This window comes from Typha latifolia, chromosome 1 (assembly GCF_019914945.1).
Source record: "Typha latifolia isolate L0001 chromosome 1, TyphaL0001v2, whole genome shotgun sequence".
Taxonomy (NCBI): domain Eukaryota; kingdom Viridiplantae; phylum Streptophyta; class Magnoliopsida; order Poales; family Typhaceae; genus Typha; species Typha latifolia.
The window spans coordinates 534,160-553,208 of record NC_133086.1 but is presented as its reverse complement, the minus strand read 5'-3'; the positions used below and the strand labels follow the sequence as shown (position 1 = coordinate 553,208).

General features: G+C 39.4%; 5 protein-coding genes and 1 long non-coding RNA gene across 7 annotated transcripts; 3 read left to right on the top strand and 3 right to left on the bottom strand.

Annotated features, from left to right (window-relative positions):
- Positions 1 to 594: 594 nt before the first annotated feature.
- Positions 595 to 5,799, top strand: LOC140801709 (probable galacturonosyltransferase 6). Its single transcript, XM_073156958.1, has 9 exons — positions 595 to 930; positions 1,007 to 1,059; positions 1,147 to 1,188; positions 1,312 to 1,432; positions 1,546 to 1,616; positions 2,161 to 2,393; positions 2,630 to 2,987; positions 3,592 to 4,110; positions 5,325 to 5,799. The coding sequence occupies exons 1-9, from the start codon at positions 804 to 806 to the stop codon at positions 5,598 to 5,600; spliced, it is 1,800 nt and encodes a 599-aa protein (XP_073013059.1). The 5' UTR covers positions 595 to 803; the 3' UTR covers positions 5,601 to 5,799.
- An 829-nt stretch (positions 5,800 to 6,628) lies between these two features.
- On the top strand, positions 6,629 to 9,927 carry LOC140801702 (protein transport protein SEC23 G). Its single transcript, XM_073156945.1, has 2 exons — positions 6,629 to 7,455; positions 8,035 to 9,927. Exons 1-2 carry the CDS (start codon positions 6,745 to 6,747, stop codon positions 9,691 to 9,693), a joined length of 2,370 nt encoding a protein of 789 aa, XP_073013046.1. The 5' UTR covers positions 6,629 to 6,744; the 3' UTR covers positions 9,694 to 9,927.
- A 288-nt stretch (positions 9,928 to 10,215) lies between these two features.
- LOC140801718 (pathogenesis-related protein PR-4) lies at positions 10,216 to 11,012 on the bottom strand. Its single transcript, XM_073156970.1, has 2 exons — positions 10,709 to 11,012; positions 10,216 to 10,501 (listed from the first exon to the last, which is right to left on the bottom strand). Exons 1-2 carry the CDS (start codon positions 10,970 to 10,972, stop codon positions 10,310 to 10,312), a joined length of 456 nt encoding a protein of 151 aa, XP_073013071.1. The 5' UTR covers positions 10,973 to 11,012; the 3' UTR covers positions 10,216 to 10,309.
- Positions 11,013 to 12,000: 988 nt separating this feature from the next.
- LOC140800807 (uncharacterized) lies at positions 12,001 to 14,288 on the bottom strand. 2 transcript variants are annotated; one of them, XR_012111312.1, is made up of 7 exons: positions 14,160 to 14,288; positions 13,807 to 13,896; positions 13,557 to 13,719; positions 13,153 to 13,421; positions 12,860 to 12,964; positions 12,423 to 12,553; positions 12,001 to 12,308 (listed from the first exon to the last, which is right to left on the bottom strand). It is a non-coding gene; the product is annotated as an uncharacterized lncRNA (long non-coding RNA). The 2 variants fall into 2 exon arrangements; XR_012111311.1 differs by having other exon boundaries at positions 12,001 to 12,294.
- On the top strand, positions 13,372 to 14,581 carry LOC140800800 (auxin-induced protein 22D-like). Its single transcript, XM_073155668.1, has 4 exons — positions 13,372 to 13,729; positions 13,814 to 14,022; positions 14,141 to 14,228; positions 14,315 to 14,581. The coding sequence occupies exons 1-4, from the start codon at positions 13,536 to 13,538 to the stop codon at positions 14,385 to 14,387; spliced, it is 564 nt and encodes a 187-aa protein (XP_073011769.1). The 5' UTR covers positions 13,372 to 13,535; the 3' UTR covers positions 14,388 to 14,581.
- A 741-nt stretch (positions 14,582 to 15,322) lies between these two features.
- On the bottom strand, positions 15,323 to 18,706 carry LOC140800795 (pentatricopeptide repeat-containing protein At3g04750, mitochondrial). The gene is made up of 4 exons (XM_073155655.1): positions 18,567 to 18,706; positions 18,061 to 18,301; positions 17,707 to 17,867; positions 15,323 to 17,594 (listed from the first exon to the last, which is right to left on the bottom strand). The coding sequence occupies exon 4, from the start codon at positions 17,580 to 17,582 to the stop codon at positions 15,564 to 15,566; it is 2,019 nt and encodes a 672-aa protein (XP_073011756.1). The 5' UTR covers positions 17,583 to 17,594; positions 17,707 to 17,867; positions 18,061 to 18,301; positions 18,567 to 18,706; the 3' UTR covers positions 15,323 to 15,563.
- Between the last annotated feature and the right edge of the window lie 343 nt (positions 18,707 to 19,049).

Genomic DNA, 19,049 nt, shown 5'->3' with positions numbered 1-19,049 from the left:
CCAGATCTCCATCCATTATCCAATACCTCGAACAGCAAAACCCCAAATACCCCACCAATTATGTCACGCGTGGAACTCCCCGGGCACACGTCCAGCGGTTAATCGCTGGAGCAACGAACTGGAGCTTTATAACTTTCATCTGTGAGATTCATTGCGCCTTCTTCGTTAGCACTGGAATTGTGAAAATATTGTGGAATCTATTACGCGAGGATTTTTCCGATGACTAAGAAAGTCGTTAGGATAAATTGGTCATAATTTAGCTTAATAATTTAGTTGGACAGTACGGTTAGTTTAGAATAGTAGCACAATAATTTAAATTAATATTTTATTTAATTTGGAATAATAATTTAGCGACGCACACAATTTAAAATAATAACTAAACTAAAATTTAATAAGACTTGGTGTCTTTATACGGAAAGATGGTTACTTTTTAGTCTAGTCTATATGTAATTTTTTAGCTCTGAATGATGAAAAAAATATATTATAAAAAATATTTAAAATACTTCTTATCGGAAAAAAAATTTGTAAACAATAATCAAGGAAAATACTAGACAATAAAATTTCCTTAAGTCGGTGGAATCCTTCCCATTTCTCACTTTCCCTCCGAATCGAAAGCAAAGAGCGAAAAAAATAACTGCTCGCAATTCTCCTCGTCCCCTCCTTCTATTCCTCGTCCCCTCCTCTTCTCTCTTCTCCATGGCAGAGCTCCACAAACCCTAACCCTAGCCGCGATCTCTCTCGCCGATGCCCGGCGAGCTCCTCCTCCTCTGCTGTCGCCGCTCACGCCGACTTACGTCTCCTCGATGAAGTTCATCCTCAGGCCTCCGAGAAGCCTCTTCCTCGGTTTACTCTTCGTCATCTTAGTCGGATTCCTCTACGTCGGCATCAACTTGCCCACCGATTTATCGTCCTCTCACGATAACGAATCCGGTTAAGATCCTCTCTATCTGTATCGAGATTCGTTTACGTTATTTTATTGATGTTTTTGTTTGATACTTTGATGCAGTGCAGAAGATGTCCAGCGGTGAGATCTCGGGATTGGTGAAGAATTTCTCCCCTGTAAGATTGTTTTTTCTTGTTATTTTGAATAATTTACTTTTTCTTTAACATATTCTGGGGAAGTGTTTGATAGTTCGATGGATACAGGGGCATATTGTGGATTCTATCCGACTTGATGCTATTACCCAGGTTTTTTTTTTCTTTTTAAAAGTAGTGTTCGTATGCTTGACTTAGGTTTTAATTAGATTGTGAAAAGCGTCTCTTCTGCATGCGTAATGAAATCTTACTTTCGAATGTGATTGTGGGATTCAGGATACTGATACAGGACTGAAAGAACCCACTGGAATCGTCTACAAAGAGTATGAGTCTCATAATCCATTGAACAGAAGCAATACTAACGATCATTATGTTAGGCCACCAGATGCACCAGAAGGTAAAATTATGGTGCTTTTGTTGATACCAATGATATCATTATTAAATTTATTCTGATTTATGTTGCTCATGGATCTCTTCTTCTTTTCCTGTGCTTTTTTGCTTTAACTGAAGGCTTGCAATCTGGTAATGATAGCGGTGGAGAACTTCACAAGCACACTGTATCAGTCTCAACTGCTGGAGAGGTATGCTTCGTACAAATTCAACAAAAGGATGAAATTTGAGATCTGAACTAAGTTATAGAAGCCTTAGCAAATCTCCAGTACTAGTTAATATCTATTTTGTGCCACCTCTGTAAATCACTTATATGAGGCCACACCATTGTGCCCTCATTGAGATTTTTAGTCTCGCAACTCCTGGGAGTAGCAAGAAGCTAGAAAGCACAAGTTGACCCTATCAGAACATTGAACTAGCAATTCATCAAAAAGTTAGAAGGAATTATGATCTCAACTAAAAGCACCAAAATGCTGAAACAAAATTGAGGCAATTATTATCATTCTAACTTTTTATTGGGCCTTGCAAGGCATTATCGACCAGTATAGATATTCATTCATCTTTTTCTTTTCTCCTTCATCTCACTTTTCTTTTTTCCCGGTTTTCTTTTTATTACCTTGTATTCCAGTATATCAACATATATGTTTAATATTGTGGTTGCAATCCTGAGATATGACTATATTTTCTTTCATAAAGAATGATCCTTATTTTTCTCGGACTTAACATTGAATGCAGAAGCGCAACCTATCTGACCTAGCAACTGTAGAAGATAATCGTGGCCTGCTCCCTCAATCCACGACAAATGAGAAAATATGGGAGATGGAAGATCAGCTAATCGTGGCTAAGGCTTACTTGCACTTTGCTCCACCAGATAGCAATTCCCACTTAGTGCGAGAGCTCAAGGTAAGGATAAGAGAAATAGAAAGGATACTAAGCCAAGCCAAAAAAGATTCAGATTTGTCCAAAAGGTAAGTGATATGCTGGTAATATGTTTTCATTTCTTAATAAAGTAATAGGGGAACAATGTTACCAGTATAGACTGTGATAAGAGAAAACAAAGAAAAACAGAAGGAAGAATTGTGGGTGCTAAGTGCTAACTTTAAAAAATAGTTTCTTTAACAATATAAATAGTTTCTTGGCAAATGGTGCTATGATTTAGAAGAATTTATTATTGCTTTTGATTGAGATCAGAAACAATTTTCAGTGGCTTGCAGAAAATCAGAGCAATGGAAGCAACTCTGTGCAAAGCCCACAAGGTTTATCCAGATTGCTCTGCAATGGCATCAAAGCTACGTGCCATGACATATTACACTGAAGAGCAGCTGAGAGCTCAGCAAAATGAAGCTTCATATCTCATGCAAGTTGCTGCCAGTACATTACCAAAAGGTCTTCACTGCCTGTCAATGCGGCTTACTTCAGAGTACTTCACTTTGCAGCCTCAGGAGCGCGAATTGCAAAACAGGGATAAAGTGCAGAAACCTGATTTGTACCATTATGCTATATTTTCAGACAATCTACTTGCATGTGCAGTAGTTGTGAATTCTACAATTTTCCAAGCGAAGGTTACACTTTTCTCTCTTAGATCCCTGTTAGTTTATAGGCATATCATGTGGTCATATACTAATCTTATAAAACCCTAGAGAATGAATTTTGAGGCACATTATCCTGCAGTTGACATATATGTTTGTGACCCATACTCTTATAAATGAAATCATAAAACTATCTCAGAAAGACCTGAAACTGATTAATTGTCTAGATTTTGCGAGCCCAAGTTTTATTTTAGTTGCGATGGAATGAAAGAATATGGTGATTTTACTTTCAGCAACGAAAGATGACATTGCATATTACTAGTAAAGAGTGCACGACTTGTAATGCACTAATGAGTCGGACACTTAGCCAAGTCATAATTCACCTGCCCTGGTATGAGAAGGCAAATATTAGTTTGAAGCTCTGTTTGTGATCATGCAACTTTATAAATGAAAAAAGCAAGAACCTTACAGATGGAAATTTTAGCACATGCATTGCTTAGTATTACGTCCAAATGTTCCTGGATTATTGCTCTCATTGGACCATTTATATCCGGATTCATGGATTAAGTAAGAACACTAGATACTACCACTTTTATGCATTTATTGACAATTTTAATCCTTATCCACTCTATTGCAGGAACCAGAGAAAATTGTGTTCCATGTGGTGACAGATTCTCTTAATTTTCCAGCAATGATGATGTGGTTTTTGTTGAACCCCCCTAGTCCGGCTACAATTCAGATTGAAAATTTGGATGAACTTAAACAGCTGCCACCTGATTTTAGTTCAACGTTTAAGCAGCCAGGAATTAGAGATGCAAGATTCACTTCAGCACTCAATCACCTCCGCTTTTATTTGCCAGATATATTCCCTTCTTTAAGTAAGGTTTTACTTTTGGACCATGACGTTGTGGTGCAGAAAGATCTAAGTGAGTTGTGGGGGATAGATATGAAGGATAAGGTTAATGGTGCCGTTGTGACATGTAGGGAAGGCAAATTATCTCATCAGTTGCAGGTTCTTCTGAACTTCTCAGATCCAATCATTGCAAATAGCTTTGATCCAAAGGCATGTGTGTGGGCATTTGGGATGAATATGTTCAACCTAGAGGAGTGGCGCAGACATGGTTTAACCAGAAGTTATCATAAGTGGCTCCAAGTGGTAAGAGGATTCTTTGCATGATTCTTCCTTGTCTTTTTCTCTTAATTAGCATAGATATGACCTTATTGCAACAAAAGGTGCTTATGAAGATATCATGTGTATCTATTGACATCAATGCACATATATAATAAGGTATTCAGATTAGAAAAAAACATAGAATATGATTACTTAAAGTTATAGACTTTAACAAGCCTAACAATTTGAACCGCATGAGGAAAACAGCACTTTAACATGGTTTAACTTTTAGTAGGTATTTTAGCTATCCCAGTTATAGAAAATCTACTTGGACATCTTGCAATATGCATTAATTAGGCTTGAATATGATTCTATGAGTTAGCTGAGCTTAGCTACAGTCTATTGGGGAAGAAACTATTCACAATGAAAGATATAGAAATCTAGTTACAGTTTTGCTGGGAGCTTTGTTTTGCCATGATTTATATGTTAAGTTTCCTCCCTACTACTTCCTTTTAGGCCAAAATTGTTGGATTAGAGTGTGTCAGATGTGTGATTCCCATTCCTGTAGTTCATCTCAGCCAGCTTGCTTAGCTATTTATGATTTAAAGTGTTATCATAGGGACTGGGAATCTGATTGTCTATTCCAATATCTTATGGTCTCTGAACTTTGCCAAGTTCTCTTTGTTCCTATATTTCTCTTACTCACAATAAGTTGTAAAGCTTGCATGTCTGCTAGATACTAGGTTGATTCAAAGCCTGGTTGTCCAGAGCTCGTTATCTATCAAAGATTAATGTTATGGAAAATTGCACCATTAGACTAAATCAGAACAAGAGGGATCTATAGAATCCTTTAGACTGGGAAGACTTTTCTGGTCAACAAGGAAGTACTGTTGTCTGATCTTAATAGAGCAGGAAATTTTAGCTAAAAATTGAAATTGGTCACAAGTAGTTGGTATTGCGATCTTTGTAAAGCTTTTTTGCATGTTTGCCTCTAGTGATACTTGGAACATCATGGCACAACTAATACCTAGTTCATAGGACAAGCAAATCAGAAAGGAAATGTACATTCGAGTTTCTCTTGATTATAGGATGTGCAAAACACCTATATAAGGACATTTACTCAGTTTAAATGTCATGACAAATTTTAGGTGAGAAGCATTATTTAGATGTGGAGAACAGGTAACACCTTTTATGATGAGTTGCTTAGTTGTTTATTGGTTGTGTCCACCTTCTTGGTCTTATTATGTATTAATTTACAGGGAAAGAAGAGGCAATTATGGAAAGCAGGAAGCCTGCCAATAGGTCAACTGATATTTTACAACCACACACACACTCTCGACAGCCGGTGGCATGTGCTTGGACTTGGCCAGGACTCGAGCATTGGAAGAGCGGAACTAGAGGGAGCAGCAGTTGTCCACTATAATGGAAACATGAAGCCATGGCTTGAGGTTTCAATCCCCAAATTCAGATATTACTGGAACAAGTACCTTAACTATGACAACACATACTTGCAACAATGCAATATTCATGAATAATAAGTTGCAGACTTACAGCCACACAAGCTCTCTTCTGCAAATTTCAAAAGCTTCCTTCCTCTTTCCTGGGATATTTCCCTCTTTTCCTACTACCCCTTTTGGTATCAGCCTCTATATTTGTACTAATGTAAATCTGTTTTTCTTCTTTTACCAAGGTAGTGACAAATGTCATAGCTCAATCGATTTTTTTTTCTCTAAATCTTACCAGAATAAGAATTCTTCAGGACTTTGCCTCGTACTTTCACAGACAAATATATTTGTTGAAGAGCTGCACTCACCTGTACATTTAGGTTAAAGTAAGTTTTTTATTTTTTAATCTCTTCTTTGCCTGACAACAGTGTCTTAATTTGAAAGTTTATATTCTCAAATTCTCTATCCTTTTCCTCTTTACAGTTCCTATGATTTAAAATGGGTGTTTCCATCTCCAGTGTGCACTCAATCTTCATAACTATTTCTTTTGACTGTTTGAACTTTGATGTTCCAGTGAGGTAATAATGATACTCCAGCCGTGGAAGTTATGATTGGCATCATATAGCTATTTGCTTTGCATCCCCTTGGAAGTGGCCTCAGGGCCCCTGACTCCTGCTGCACTAAACTTTTAGTGTGATGCTATGCGTTATTGTCCTTTGATGACTGTAGCAGAAGAGTATAATATATTAAAAGACTATGGTTATTAATTTGCAAGGTAAAATTATTATACATAAGAAAATAGTAAGTAAACTTATTTAGCCTTGTACGCAGCTGTAACCTTCCAACATAGGGTCTCAATCATCGATACTCGATAGCATTAAGAAGGATCTTATGACCTTCTCCGCTACATGAGTACTCTTCTATTTCCGGTAAATTTATAGGGAGCCACAGCGATGCTTTTTAACAGTTTACACCGATCACCGTCTATCCTTTTTCCAGCAAGGAAAATAGAATCAGACGGCTGTAGACTGCCAATTACACGACATCACAATTCACACGTACCAGTCTCCTTCTCCTTGTCCGCACCTCAAATTAAAAATAAATAAATAAACAAATAAATACTTTTCCATCAAAGAGAAAACAAAACCCTAGTCAGCTTCTCTTCTCCCATTCCATGGCGTGATCACCCAAACTTTAGCTTCTTTCCTCCTCCTCATCCACCAAATCTGCCGCCATGGATTTCGCCGAGCTGGAGTCGATCGAGGGCCTACGTTGGCCGTGGCATGCGTGGCCGCCCTCCCGCTCCGATGCAGCTGCCCTCGTCGTCCCGACGAGCGTCATGTGTACTCCCCTCGCCGCCGTCGCGGACCTTCCCCTCCTTCCATACGACCCCCTCCTCTGCTCCCGATGCTTCGCTGCCCTCAACCCCTTCGCTCGCGTCGATTACTCCGCCGCCCGCTGGTCCTGCCCCTTCTGCCTCAACAAGAACTCCTTCCCTCGCTCCTACGCCGGCATAGGCGATCACAACCTCCCCGCCGAGCTCTTCCCCACCTACAGCTCCGTCGAGTACCTCCTCTCCCGCAACCCTAACCCTAGTCCCAGACCGTACGCGAACGGGTTGGCATACGGACCCTCTCCCTCTTCTTCTAACTCTGTTCTGTCCTCCTCTGTCTCGTCTCTTGGGTCGTCCTCGGCATCGTTGTCGGGTTTGGAGGCGTCTAGGACGGTGGGACCGGCCTTTGTGTTTGTTGTGGATGTTTCCTCCGGGAATGAGGAGCTCCGGACGCTTAAAAATGAGATTTTGCATATCTTGGCAGAGCTGCCGGAGAATGCCCTGGTCGGATTGGTGTCATTCGGAGCAATGGTGTGGGTGCATGACCTTGGGTTGTCCGAATACTCGAGGGTTATGGTGTTTGCTGGTGATCGGGAGCTCAGTTCAGAGAAGGTAGAGGCTTTTGCTAAACGTCTCTATAGTTTTTCTGTTTCTTTTTAGTAAGATATTACTTTGTGTATTCTGGATCTGGGAATTATGATAATATATACAAATTAGCGTATTAGTCCTCTGTCTAAATGAGGATGTGGAATAAGATGCTAAACTTTCGAAATGAAAACCTAGCCTGTAGGGAAATGTAGAGCAACGAGTGCATTGTTTATTTGAACAAAGTGACAGAATGACGTGTAATGTGTAATCTTCTAAAGAGTATGTTAATACTGAGTGATGAAAGTTCTTTTTGGTACTCAATGGTTTGCTACATAAGTATGAAGCTGAGATTTAGAAAGTTAAATACTTGATATTGGCCCCCAAATATATTTCTCTACTAACGATGTTTGAGAATTAATGCAAGTGCCTTATGGAGCTATTGGGAACTTGGTGTTACAAGCATTCTCTTGTTAGCATTAAATTGCGAAGTGCAAGACCTGAGATTACTGAGATTGCTTTGGCAGATACTTTTTTTAATTTCATACCCAGCTGCTCTGGTCTTAATACTGGTTGGTGATATCTTCCTTTTGTATCTTGTACCAGATCCAAGAGCTAATGGGAGTTTTTCACCCTCAGCACACCAAACTGGGAGGGCTAAGATCGACTGAAAAACAAAGCTTTCTGTTACCAGTGTCTGAATGTGAATTCAATGTTACAACTGCAATCGAAGAACTTAATTCCACCTCTGATTGTTTACGTGGTCATCGCCCTCTAAGGGCCACTGGTGCAGCGATTTCAACTGCAGTTTCACTTTTAGAAGGTCGCTCACCTGCTACTGGTGGCCGAGTAATGGTTTTCACATCTGGGCCTGCAACAATTGGCCCAGGGATGATTACAGAAACTGATCTGAGTAAGGCTATTCGTACTCATCGTGATCTTATTAATGGCCGTGCCCCTTTTATTGAAAAGGCTCGTAGATTCTACAAGCAACTGGCTCAGAGATTATCTAATAAATCTTTTGTTCTGGATCTCTTCGCCTGCTCCCTCGATCAGGTTGGAGCTGCAGAGCTAAGGGATCCAATAGAGACGTCTGGTGGCTTCATGGTGCTTGCGGAGTCTTTCGAGTCTGAACAGTTCAGAAAGTGTTTAAGGCACATCTTTAAGCATGATGGAACTGACCACATTAACATGAACTTTGATGCGACTATTGAGATGGTGACATCAAAGGAACTTAAGATCTGTGGGGCCCTTGGGCCCTGCATGTCTCTCCACAAGAAGACCAGTTCAGTGAGCGAGAAGGAAATTGGCCAGGGTGGAACTAATTCTTGGAAGATGAGCACACTGACCAGCAAAACATGCATTGCTTTCATCTTCCAAGTGAGTGGAGATCAGAGAGCTGAGCCCCCTACTGTTTTCTTTGTTCAGTTCATGACACGTTACCGGCATGGAAATGGTGAGTGGCGGTTGAGGGTGACTACTGCTGCAAGAAGATGGGCGGCACCTCGTTCTCAGGAAATTAAGGCTGGTTTTGATCAAGAAGCTGCTGCAGCTGTCATGGCGAGGCTTGCAGTCCACAGGGCAGAGGAGTACCACGCCAGAGATGTTATCCGATGGCTTGATAAAATGCTAATTCGCTTCACATCCAAGTTTGGGGACTATGTCCCGGAAGACCCATCTACATTCCGGCTGTCATCCAATTTTTCCCTCTATCCACAGTTCATGTACTACCTTCGGAGGTCACAGTTCATTGACATCTTCAATAGCACTCCAGATGAGACAGCCTTCTTCCGTTTGATGCTGAATCGGGAAGGGGTAGTTGGTTCCCTTATCATGATCCAGCCTACCTTATTCCAATACTCATTTGATGGGCCACCAATTCCAGTACTACTCGACATTAGTTCTATCTCTCCGGATGTTATTTTGCTTTTCGATTCTTATTTCCATATAGTAATTCACTATGGTTCAAAGATTGCTCAGTGGAGGAAAATTGGTTATGACAAGGACCCGAACCACGAGAACTTGAGGAAACTGCTGGAAGCACCGGAGATTGATGCTGAGGCGCTAGTGGCTGAGCGCATTCCAGTACCAAAGCTCATAAAGTGTGATCAGCATGGGAGCCAGGCCAGGTTTCTTCTTGCAAGGCTGAACCCTTCTGTGACTCAAAAGACGCTGCTTACAGATGGGTCAGAGGTGATATTTACAGATGATGTGAGCTTGCAAGTCTTTATTGAGCACTTGCAGGAATTGGCTGTTCAGGGTTGACAAAGCAGCATAGATTTGTACATGTATTATTTCTTTTCTTTCTTCTTCGATCTGTTAGTGCCTTTGAGAGGTTAGTTTTGGATGGCCTTCATTTCTCCTTTCTGCAGCTTGTTGTATAATGCTGTTGCTGCTTCTGCTTCTGCTTCTGCTTCATATGATGAAACTGTTTGTCTTGGTGACGTGACCATTGTTGTAAAGAAGAAGTTCAAGTCATAGATATTCTGTTTCCGAAAATTACAGCTTGTCATTGAGTGAAAATTTTTGCCACATGTTATTGGCTATTGCCTTTCTCGAAATTTAGTTTCCTTGAAAAAAAAAATGTTCTTTTTCTATAAGTCTTTGTTAATCGAGTGCATCTGATGTTGAAAACAAAGATTGCAAATAAATTGGTATGATGTTTGTGAGCACAATGTCTATGTATGTATAATTCATGCGACAGAATAATAGATATTTTCTGTACTTTGAAATGTACTACTGGGTAAAGTAATAAATGGTGAGAAATAACAGTACACACAAATACAATGCAGCGTCTAAGCCCTAAGAGGACGCATTTATTTCTTCAGAATGAAATATAACACACATTAGGCCCACAGTGGAGTACTTATTTAACGTTATCCTAAACAATGGAGTGTGCGAGTGAATCGCCGCAGTTGACGAACTGGTAGTTGACAATTAGATGACCTTTTGCGTAGCCACTTCCATCAGTATCTATCTTGGAGAACACACCCTGATCCAAATCCAGCCCTCCATTTCCACACTGGTCAACGATCCTAACTGTTGCTTGTGCTCCTGTTGCAGTATTTCTCACCTGCATGTCGTCAACGGCGACTATTTAGGACATGTTCAACTTCCACAGAAACAAATTATTAACTGGTAATTAATTAGAATGGTCCAAAAGATAACCCGCATAATTTTCAGGATTAATTTTGAGAGGCAGAGTCATTCATTTTCTTTGGATTACTAAAGGCTCAAAAAATAAAAATAATAATATATGTAATATCAAAAATATATTTACCTGAAGGCATTTGCCACAAGAGTCTCTGCCCCGGGGACCCACAGGCCCACAGAAGGCAGTCCAGCCGTACTTCTTTCGCCACGCAAGCGGCTTGCCGGCATCCCACGTGGAACAGAAGGCACTCACGGCCGTCAAATCCCAGTTGTTCGCCGCCGGGTAGTAATAGTGGTACGTCGCCCGTACACCGGACGCCTTCTGGGCGCTCGCCACGTAGGTCAGCACTACCACAAGCAGGAAGCGACTGAAGAATCTCACCGTCGCCATGATTGTAATCTTCTTAGGCTTGCAGTCTTGCAGAGGAGAAAGGAGAAGGCTTCTATTAATAGATGGATTAGTTCTTATAGTTGACCAGTTAATTGAACGTAAAAAAACTTGGCGTGCGACGACTTTTAGCTTCTGTAGGCAATTAAGTAGAGAAGTATTAGCCTTTTGTTGGATTGTGGAGTTAAAAGGTGGAGAAGATTGGTGCAATAGATAGGTTTATTAGTTTCTTTAGCTTTGGAGTGTGGGATTAAGAGGGTATATAAGTGGTTTATATGGATTAACTTGAAACTCGAAAAGTCTCCGGTCAGGAATCAGGAGTATTATTCTCATTAATTTATTTATTTGAATAAATCATTGTGAGGTGAAGTTGATGCTCCAACTTGAATCGGATTATTTGAAAACAGCAGTACTAATTTGAATAAGTCGTGAGTTAGTTAGTGTGTACATGGAGCTATTTTACAGAAATGGCAAAAATACCCTTGTAATAAATGGTGAAGATATTTAAATATACAGTAATAGAGATGCAAAAAGACTTAATTGACCTTGTAGATATATAGTCCGAAATGAAAATAGTAGAAGCTGTTTGGTTATTTAGCTAGTATTTAGTTAGCGCACAAGGGGCACTTATTTATGAATTAAGTTTTTTCTAAATATATTTTGCAATTAAATACCCAACTGTGTATATTTTAATCAAATATTATATAAGATAAGTCAAATGATAAATTATGTATAAAATCTTACCACAAGTAGAGGAGTACAATAAAATTATGCATGTTATCGAAGCAAAAATTTTATTAGGATTTACATATTTATTCAAAGTATAATAAAATTACATAAATTTATTAAAGTTCATTATTATGTTTTAAAATCAAATAATAACATCTAGTAGAATTACAGATGTTAAAAAAAGAAAAAAAAATGTGTGCATAAGATTATCTTGAAAAAAGAAATTTTATACACTAACGAAACAAAGCCTTTTGAGTTTTTAAAGTATATAATCAAAGTTAAAATCAGACAAACAATAAACATGATAAACTGCTCTTTTATTTCTATTTTTTATTCTCAAAACATAAGAATGCACATAAATCCACCCTCCTCTATTAGAGATTTCCTTCACAACTTATGTGGGGTTCTCTCGAGAGTTAACTTGGTTCTTTTTGTCGGAGAAATGACTCATGAATACCTCCACTACTTTCCAACCACAATGGGAATAATCGTACTCCTCCCACATGTCTTGACTTTTTGAAAAGGAAATTGCCGAGGAAGTCCTGCAATGTCGGTTTGTGTCTCACTGTCTCTGAAAGCAACGGTTTGGGCCCCATCTAAACAAAGCTTTCTAATGTAGATTAGTGCAATAATTATGAGCTTAGATTGCTAAACCAAGAGATAAATGACGCCCACGAGGGAGACATGTCATAACAATCAATGAAAGCTTGTCTTGCTGTCATACCTTTTTGTCCAATTTATAACTTCAAATGAGCTGGTGGAGAAATTGAAATGAGTTGCACTGCTTTTGTTTGTCTGTGCTTCTTTGAATTAAAGAGAAAAGGCTGTCACCGCGTTCTTCCTTCAGTAACAACTCTATATTTAAAGTTAAAGAAGAAGAAACTTAGTAGAAGGCTCACCTTTGATGCACTCAGAAATGGTTTCATGATGGCTAGGCTAGGCTAAGCCATTGTTTTCTAGGAGTCATTTTTCTCTCTAACTATCACTAGATATAGTTGAGGCATCACCGTCTCGAGGTTGTTATATTATTCTTTCTGCATGTGAGGATAGCATGCAATATGATGTCTATGCAACATAGGCTACGCAATGACTCTAAAAATTCATGCATGTTGATGATATAGAAACTGTCACAATTAAAGCCATCAGTTGAGTTTCTCTCACGCCAAGAAATGCAAAGTAGACACTTGGTGGAGTTGGATCATGGCAAAGAAACTTCATCTGTACAGGATAGGATAATGTCATATCTTTCAACAGCCAATCTCAAACCTGAAAAGAAAAGAAAAAAAAAAGGGGGTAAAATTGCTAATGACAGCACAGAGCTTTGTGAAGAAATTGAGCAAAAATACAAACCATAAACAGATTATGTTTCAGAGTGAGAAAGTTAATAACACAATCCAAAAGGTTTATATCAAATCTAAAGCTACAGCATGAACACATGATGTGTGATTTTGCACCTCCATTTGAATCACATGGACTATGGTCTATGGGCCAGGTCCCACCTCCACATGGGGGTGTTCCCCTCCACCTCCCGTAATCCAATGGCTCTGAACATTGCGATACCGACATCCATGGAATCTATCCATCCGACATAGACCAGACGCAGAAAGTAGTCGCCAGCCCTACTCTGCATTCAGAGAGGCGCATTGCTCTCAAAGATGCTCCCAACTCCCCCTCTGCTCAAGCTGTCAATGCCTCCCCTTCTCTCCTCTTTATTCTTCTTGTCCTATAAAAACCAAGAAACAAGTAAATAAACGCCCATGTTGTGATCACTCCTTGCAGCTTGTAACAAGTCTCCTCTCATCAACCATCCCAAGTTTCTTCAACTAGAATTGCATAGATGGAAGGAGAAGCAAGCTACATTGGTGACCAAGAGAACTTTAAAGCAACCGAGCTAAGGCTAGGATTGCCGGGAACAAACGAGCTCGACAGAACAACTCATGCACGCAGCAAGGGTGTCAACAAGGAGTTCTGCACCAAGAGGACCTCGTCTGAGACCGAAAACATTGATCAGGATGCTGCACCTGCAGCAAAGTAAGTTTCATGGATAACAAACTTTATCAGATCCCTAGTCAAAGCATAAGATCCATAAACTAAGAGATCGGCTTTACCTGGCAGGGCACAAGTTGTTGGATGGCCACCGATTCAATCATACAGGAAGAAGAACACCTTTCGAGTTGCAAAGATGGGCATGGAGGAAGCTGCAAGACTAGTAAAAGTGAGCATGGATGGAGCCCCTTATTTGAGGAAGATTGATCTCAATCTCTACAAGGAGTACAAGGAACTTGAACAGGCCTTGGAGGAGATGTTCAAATGCTTTTCTCCAGGTAGGAGGACGTTCTCAGTAACTACTACATGTATATATAGATGATTTCTGATGAACATGATGATAGATGATCTAGTATTCTTTATTTCTTATCCTCACTATGTTTGATGATATTTCAGGGATAGATGGGTGTAATACCTGTGAATATGCAATGACATATGAAGATAAAGATGGCGACTTGATGTTGGTTGGAGATGTTCCATGGGAGTAAGTAGACTGTCTTGTAATGTTCTAATAATGGGCCTTTATTTTATAGGCATATACACTCAAGACATATTTTCTTGTGTTTTCAGGATGTTTATCTCCTCGTGCAAAAAGCTGAGGATAATGAGAAGCTCTCAAGTAAGGGGCTTGGGAAGCACATGATAAAAAGAATTAGACAATAGAGATGAACACAATTTATTGAAATATAATTATATATTTTTTTTCATTGAGTTATCCAAGTTTGCAGGGTTTTTCTGAGTACATGGGTTGCCATTAGCCCTATAATGATGTGTCATTTCATTTGTGAAACAAGAAAATTAATAATACCTTCTTGCTTATTGTTTACATTTACAAAACACAACTCTACTTCAGATCTGCCTCATGAACCAGCTAGATCCGATCGTTGTTCAAGGGATCCAATCAACTGAATCAACCAAATTAGATAAAAAGAAAATAAACACAAGGAGATGGGTTATATCATCCCTTAAGATCCATCAAAAAGCAGAAAAGTAAACTGAAATTTCTATAGGGCCTACCTGGCAGAACCTCATCCCTATCAAAGAAAGCATCCTTTTTTGTCATACTTGATTGTTGTCGTGACAATATAAGAAAAAACTGTCATACATTAACACGTTTCAACTTGAGAATTACATGCCCATAGGCCCAATTCAGTTAATTCCTTTGCATGTAATGCAGTAACTGCTAGTCATTTTTGCCCCACTGGAAAGCTCTCCGCGATGCACATGCTACTCGAATAAGTTCCCCTTCAGAATACCTATAGTGAACACACAACCTATAGTGTCGCTAATCCACATCCTCCATCGGAAAACCTATTTCAGCACATACTCATCTCATTTTAAAGATTGAATTCACATCTTCTTTACACCCCCCTGATCACTGTTCTGGCTTATTCTTTTTCAACCTCAGACCAAGAATTCCTCATGGTTGTGTCCAAATCCAGATCCTAGATTTCATTACAACATCCGTAGGAAACAGAGAAATACATATCCACTTGAACAGGCACATAAATCTCATCGTCACCTTATGATCGGTGAAACTATAAAGCACATTCAGTTAGTTTTCTATAAGATTGTAGATTCGAATAAAGAAAAATGGCAGATGATATTATCATTTATGAAAAGGAAGCATATAGTTGTACAAGCAAAATGTCAACAAATCCAAATTTTTTTTTGAAGAATTTCATAAAAGAATCACTCCAGCCATTCAAGTCAAGGAAAATGTCACATAATTATGAGAAAGATTTTCAGGAGTCCTCGAATATGACAAGTGATATGTGTGGCTCATTTGATACAACTTAAAGAAGTAATTCAGGATACCTCAGTGTACATCCGGTACTTGCAAATCTTGAAAGATCTGAAACATATTTTCTGCTTCAATCCTCATTAGCTTGTGTAGATCACATGAAATGCAACTAACCTCATCCCACCTAGGATGCCTCTTATCTGAAGAAAGAAACTCATGAAGAACACCATCAACGACCATGATACTGCAACCTGCTATCTTTTTCACTCCTTTATTTTCCATAAGTTCTCTGATTTTGTCGGAGTAACTCCATTGCCCACACGCAGCATACACATTGGATAACAAAATGTAGCCACTTTCTTCTTCAGGTTCCAGCTTGAGAAGCTCTCTTGAAGCAGCCTCTGCAAGATCTGTATTAGAATAGGCTTTACTGGCACTTAAAATTGCCCCCCATATAGACTGACTTGGTTTTATTGGCATTCTTTCAATCAAAGCTATTGCCTCAGTCAGCCTCCCTGATCGTGCAAGAAGATCAACCATGCATCCATAATGCTCTATTCTAGGTTCAACATTGTAATTTGTCTTCATATCTTCAAAAACCCTATACCCCTGATCCACAAGACCAGCATGACTGCATGCTGTAAGAACAGCAACTAAGGTGACACTATTCGGTACTAAACCTTCTTCCTGCATTTTCCAAAATAATTCGACTGCTTTGGTTCCATGACCATGAAATGCAAGCCCTGTGATCGCAGCAGTCCACACTGCAACATCTTTGTTCAAAACCTTCTCAAAAACTATACAAGACCACTCAAACTTTCCACATTTGCAATACATATCTATCAGTGCGGATCCCAAAAAAGCACCAATGATTCCATATGTCTTTAGCACCCAACCGTGTATACTTTTTCCATAATTTAAGATACCCATATCTGCAGCAGCAGAAATCAAAATGATGGCAGTTACCTTATCAGATCGAATATCATTCGAAAGCATGTCCATAAAAAGTTTCATCATTGTCATGAAATCTTTCTTAGCATACCCAGCAAGAAGAGAATTCCATGAAATAAGGTCTCTATAAGGTGCTTCTCTGAAAAAGCTGCTAGCAGTATCCAACTCCCCAATATTGGCAAATCCGGCCACAATTGTGTTCCATGAGACATTATCCTTACCATGAAATCCATGAAAAGTTTTCATGGCAGATATCATGTCCTCACATTTGGCATACATATCTAGAAGAGCATTATTCAAAATCAAATTCCAGTCACTCAGAGGCATCTTACGTATAATGAAACCATGAATAGATTTTCCAAGATGGACATTCTTCATCTGTCCACAAGACATAAGAAGGGCCACAATGGTATATTGATCTGGTTCAATACCTGAAGCTTCCATATCATAGAACAGTTTAAGTGCTTCCGAGCTATAGCCTTTTCGGGCATATCCAGATAGCATGATGTTATAGGAGACAATATCTCTTTTGGACATATAATCAAACATCATTTGAGCAAGTATTGTATCTCCTGTCTCAAAATACATCTTGATGAGAGAGTTTTGCAGATAAACATGTGAATTGAAGCCATTAATGACAACATGAACATGAATCTGCTTTCCCACTGATGTGTGGTTAGAAGACTTAAGGAGTGACAGAAGAGTGTGTTCATCAGGATAAATATGTGATGAAATCATTGATCTGTAGAAACTAACCGATTGGCTAGGTGAGAAAGACACAGCTGATACCATAATGTTATAAATATAGAGGTTGGGACGGGGAGTGAAATGCTTAAACAGAAGAAGAGCCTCATTCAAATACTCAGGGTGAGAAACTGTGGAGAAATAGAGGAGCCTACTCATTGGAAATGTTTCAGTAATAAGATGAAGCCTTATCGTCTGGGCCAAAATCTGTTTGAAGTTGTCACCACTAGTACACTTCTCAAGAAGGACAAGTACTGGATGTTCAAGGCGTAGTGAGACAGTTGGATCCCAGCTGCTTTTACTGAGTGCAGCAGAAGCAACAGGAGAACAAAGACGAAAGCCATAGTGAGTACAGAGAAGTAAGGAACGGGGAAAATTGTTCCCCCCAAACTTTATCATAGGAAACAGCCACTGGGCACCAGAAATGAAAGAGAAGAAAAGTTAATCGGCAATTTAAATGGAAATCTGTTTACCCTAAGAGAATTCATGAATTGACAGCATGAAGAGCAAAGCATACACTAACCTAACAGCAGATCAGATCCTTAGGAGGCAAAATTGCAGAAGGAAAGGTAAAAGAACTATCATTCAAGCCTACATATGAGCAAAATTTGGTTTCTAAATCCTTCAAACATCATTGCATCTCATGAGACACCAAAGAAATACAAATGCTCTTCCATTATTTCCCTGCATGACATGAAACTCTCCTTAAGAAAGAAAAGTGGCACCAAAGCAAATTTAGAGTACGGAAAATTGGAAAAGAAGAGTCTCCTTCTATCAGGAGACTCACATCAATGTAGAAACTCAGAAAATTAAGCATATCCAGAGTATATGTAGTATTGGGCTCCATAAATTAGACACAAAGGAACACTTGAAAGACCTCTGAAATTGACGGCAGATATATAGCAATCAGATTTCCACCCGATTACCAATACCCAGAACCGAGGAGCTTGTTAAAGTGCATAGAATCACTGCTTAGGAAGAAAAAAAAAACAAGATTTCCATAAAGAAACCCAGCCATCAGCAAAATGTGGCAGATGGTGTTGCAATCCATCATCATCTAGTGTTTATCACCATAAAGGAGAGAAACGAGCCGAAAGAAGTCATCTCCAACGTACCATCTGAGATTCACCCGATAATATCAAATTATTAAACGAGTTAAGATACTCATTCTGATAAATGAAAAATTAATAAGAAAACGTAAGGTTGTAATAGTACTTCCTCGTTTCCGCAAAATGGTAAAAAAGAAGTTTTGGGGTCAGGAAAAGGCATGGCGTTTGCTTTACATATGAACAAATCCAAAGAACAACGAAAGGATCCTCTTTGGTTTCTGCGCAATGACTACAAGGTACTTACAGCGAGTAAAGAAGGATCTTAGATTCTTACCACTTCTCACATGCTTGATTCGGAGCAAATCTAGCCGTAAGATTGCAACAGATGCTTGGCATTTGGTTGGGTTGCGTTCTCAGAGGGCGGTCTCGAAGAACCCTACGGTGTCAATGGAAGGGTTTTGCTATATATTACTGGAGAGAGAGAGAGAGAGAGAGAGAGAGAGAGAGAGAGAGAGAGAGAGAGAGAGAGAGAGAGAGAGGGTCAAATTGGTTGATGCACCACTCGCATCAGAATAAGCCGGCAATTAAAGATTATTCGCGACCGACTAACGAGAGAGTCCGCGATAAGAGATGTTACAGTGCCGACTTTGCCACGGACTTCGGAGAGAGGCATAGCCGAGTCCACGCTTAGCTAGAGGGTGATCAAGTATTAAATACTTTTGCGTGTGTGTGTGTATATATATACACCACCATGATAAGGCCAAATCTGACTAAAACAGAATACAGCAGAACTGAGCCAAATTTGGTACTATCACTG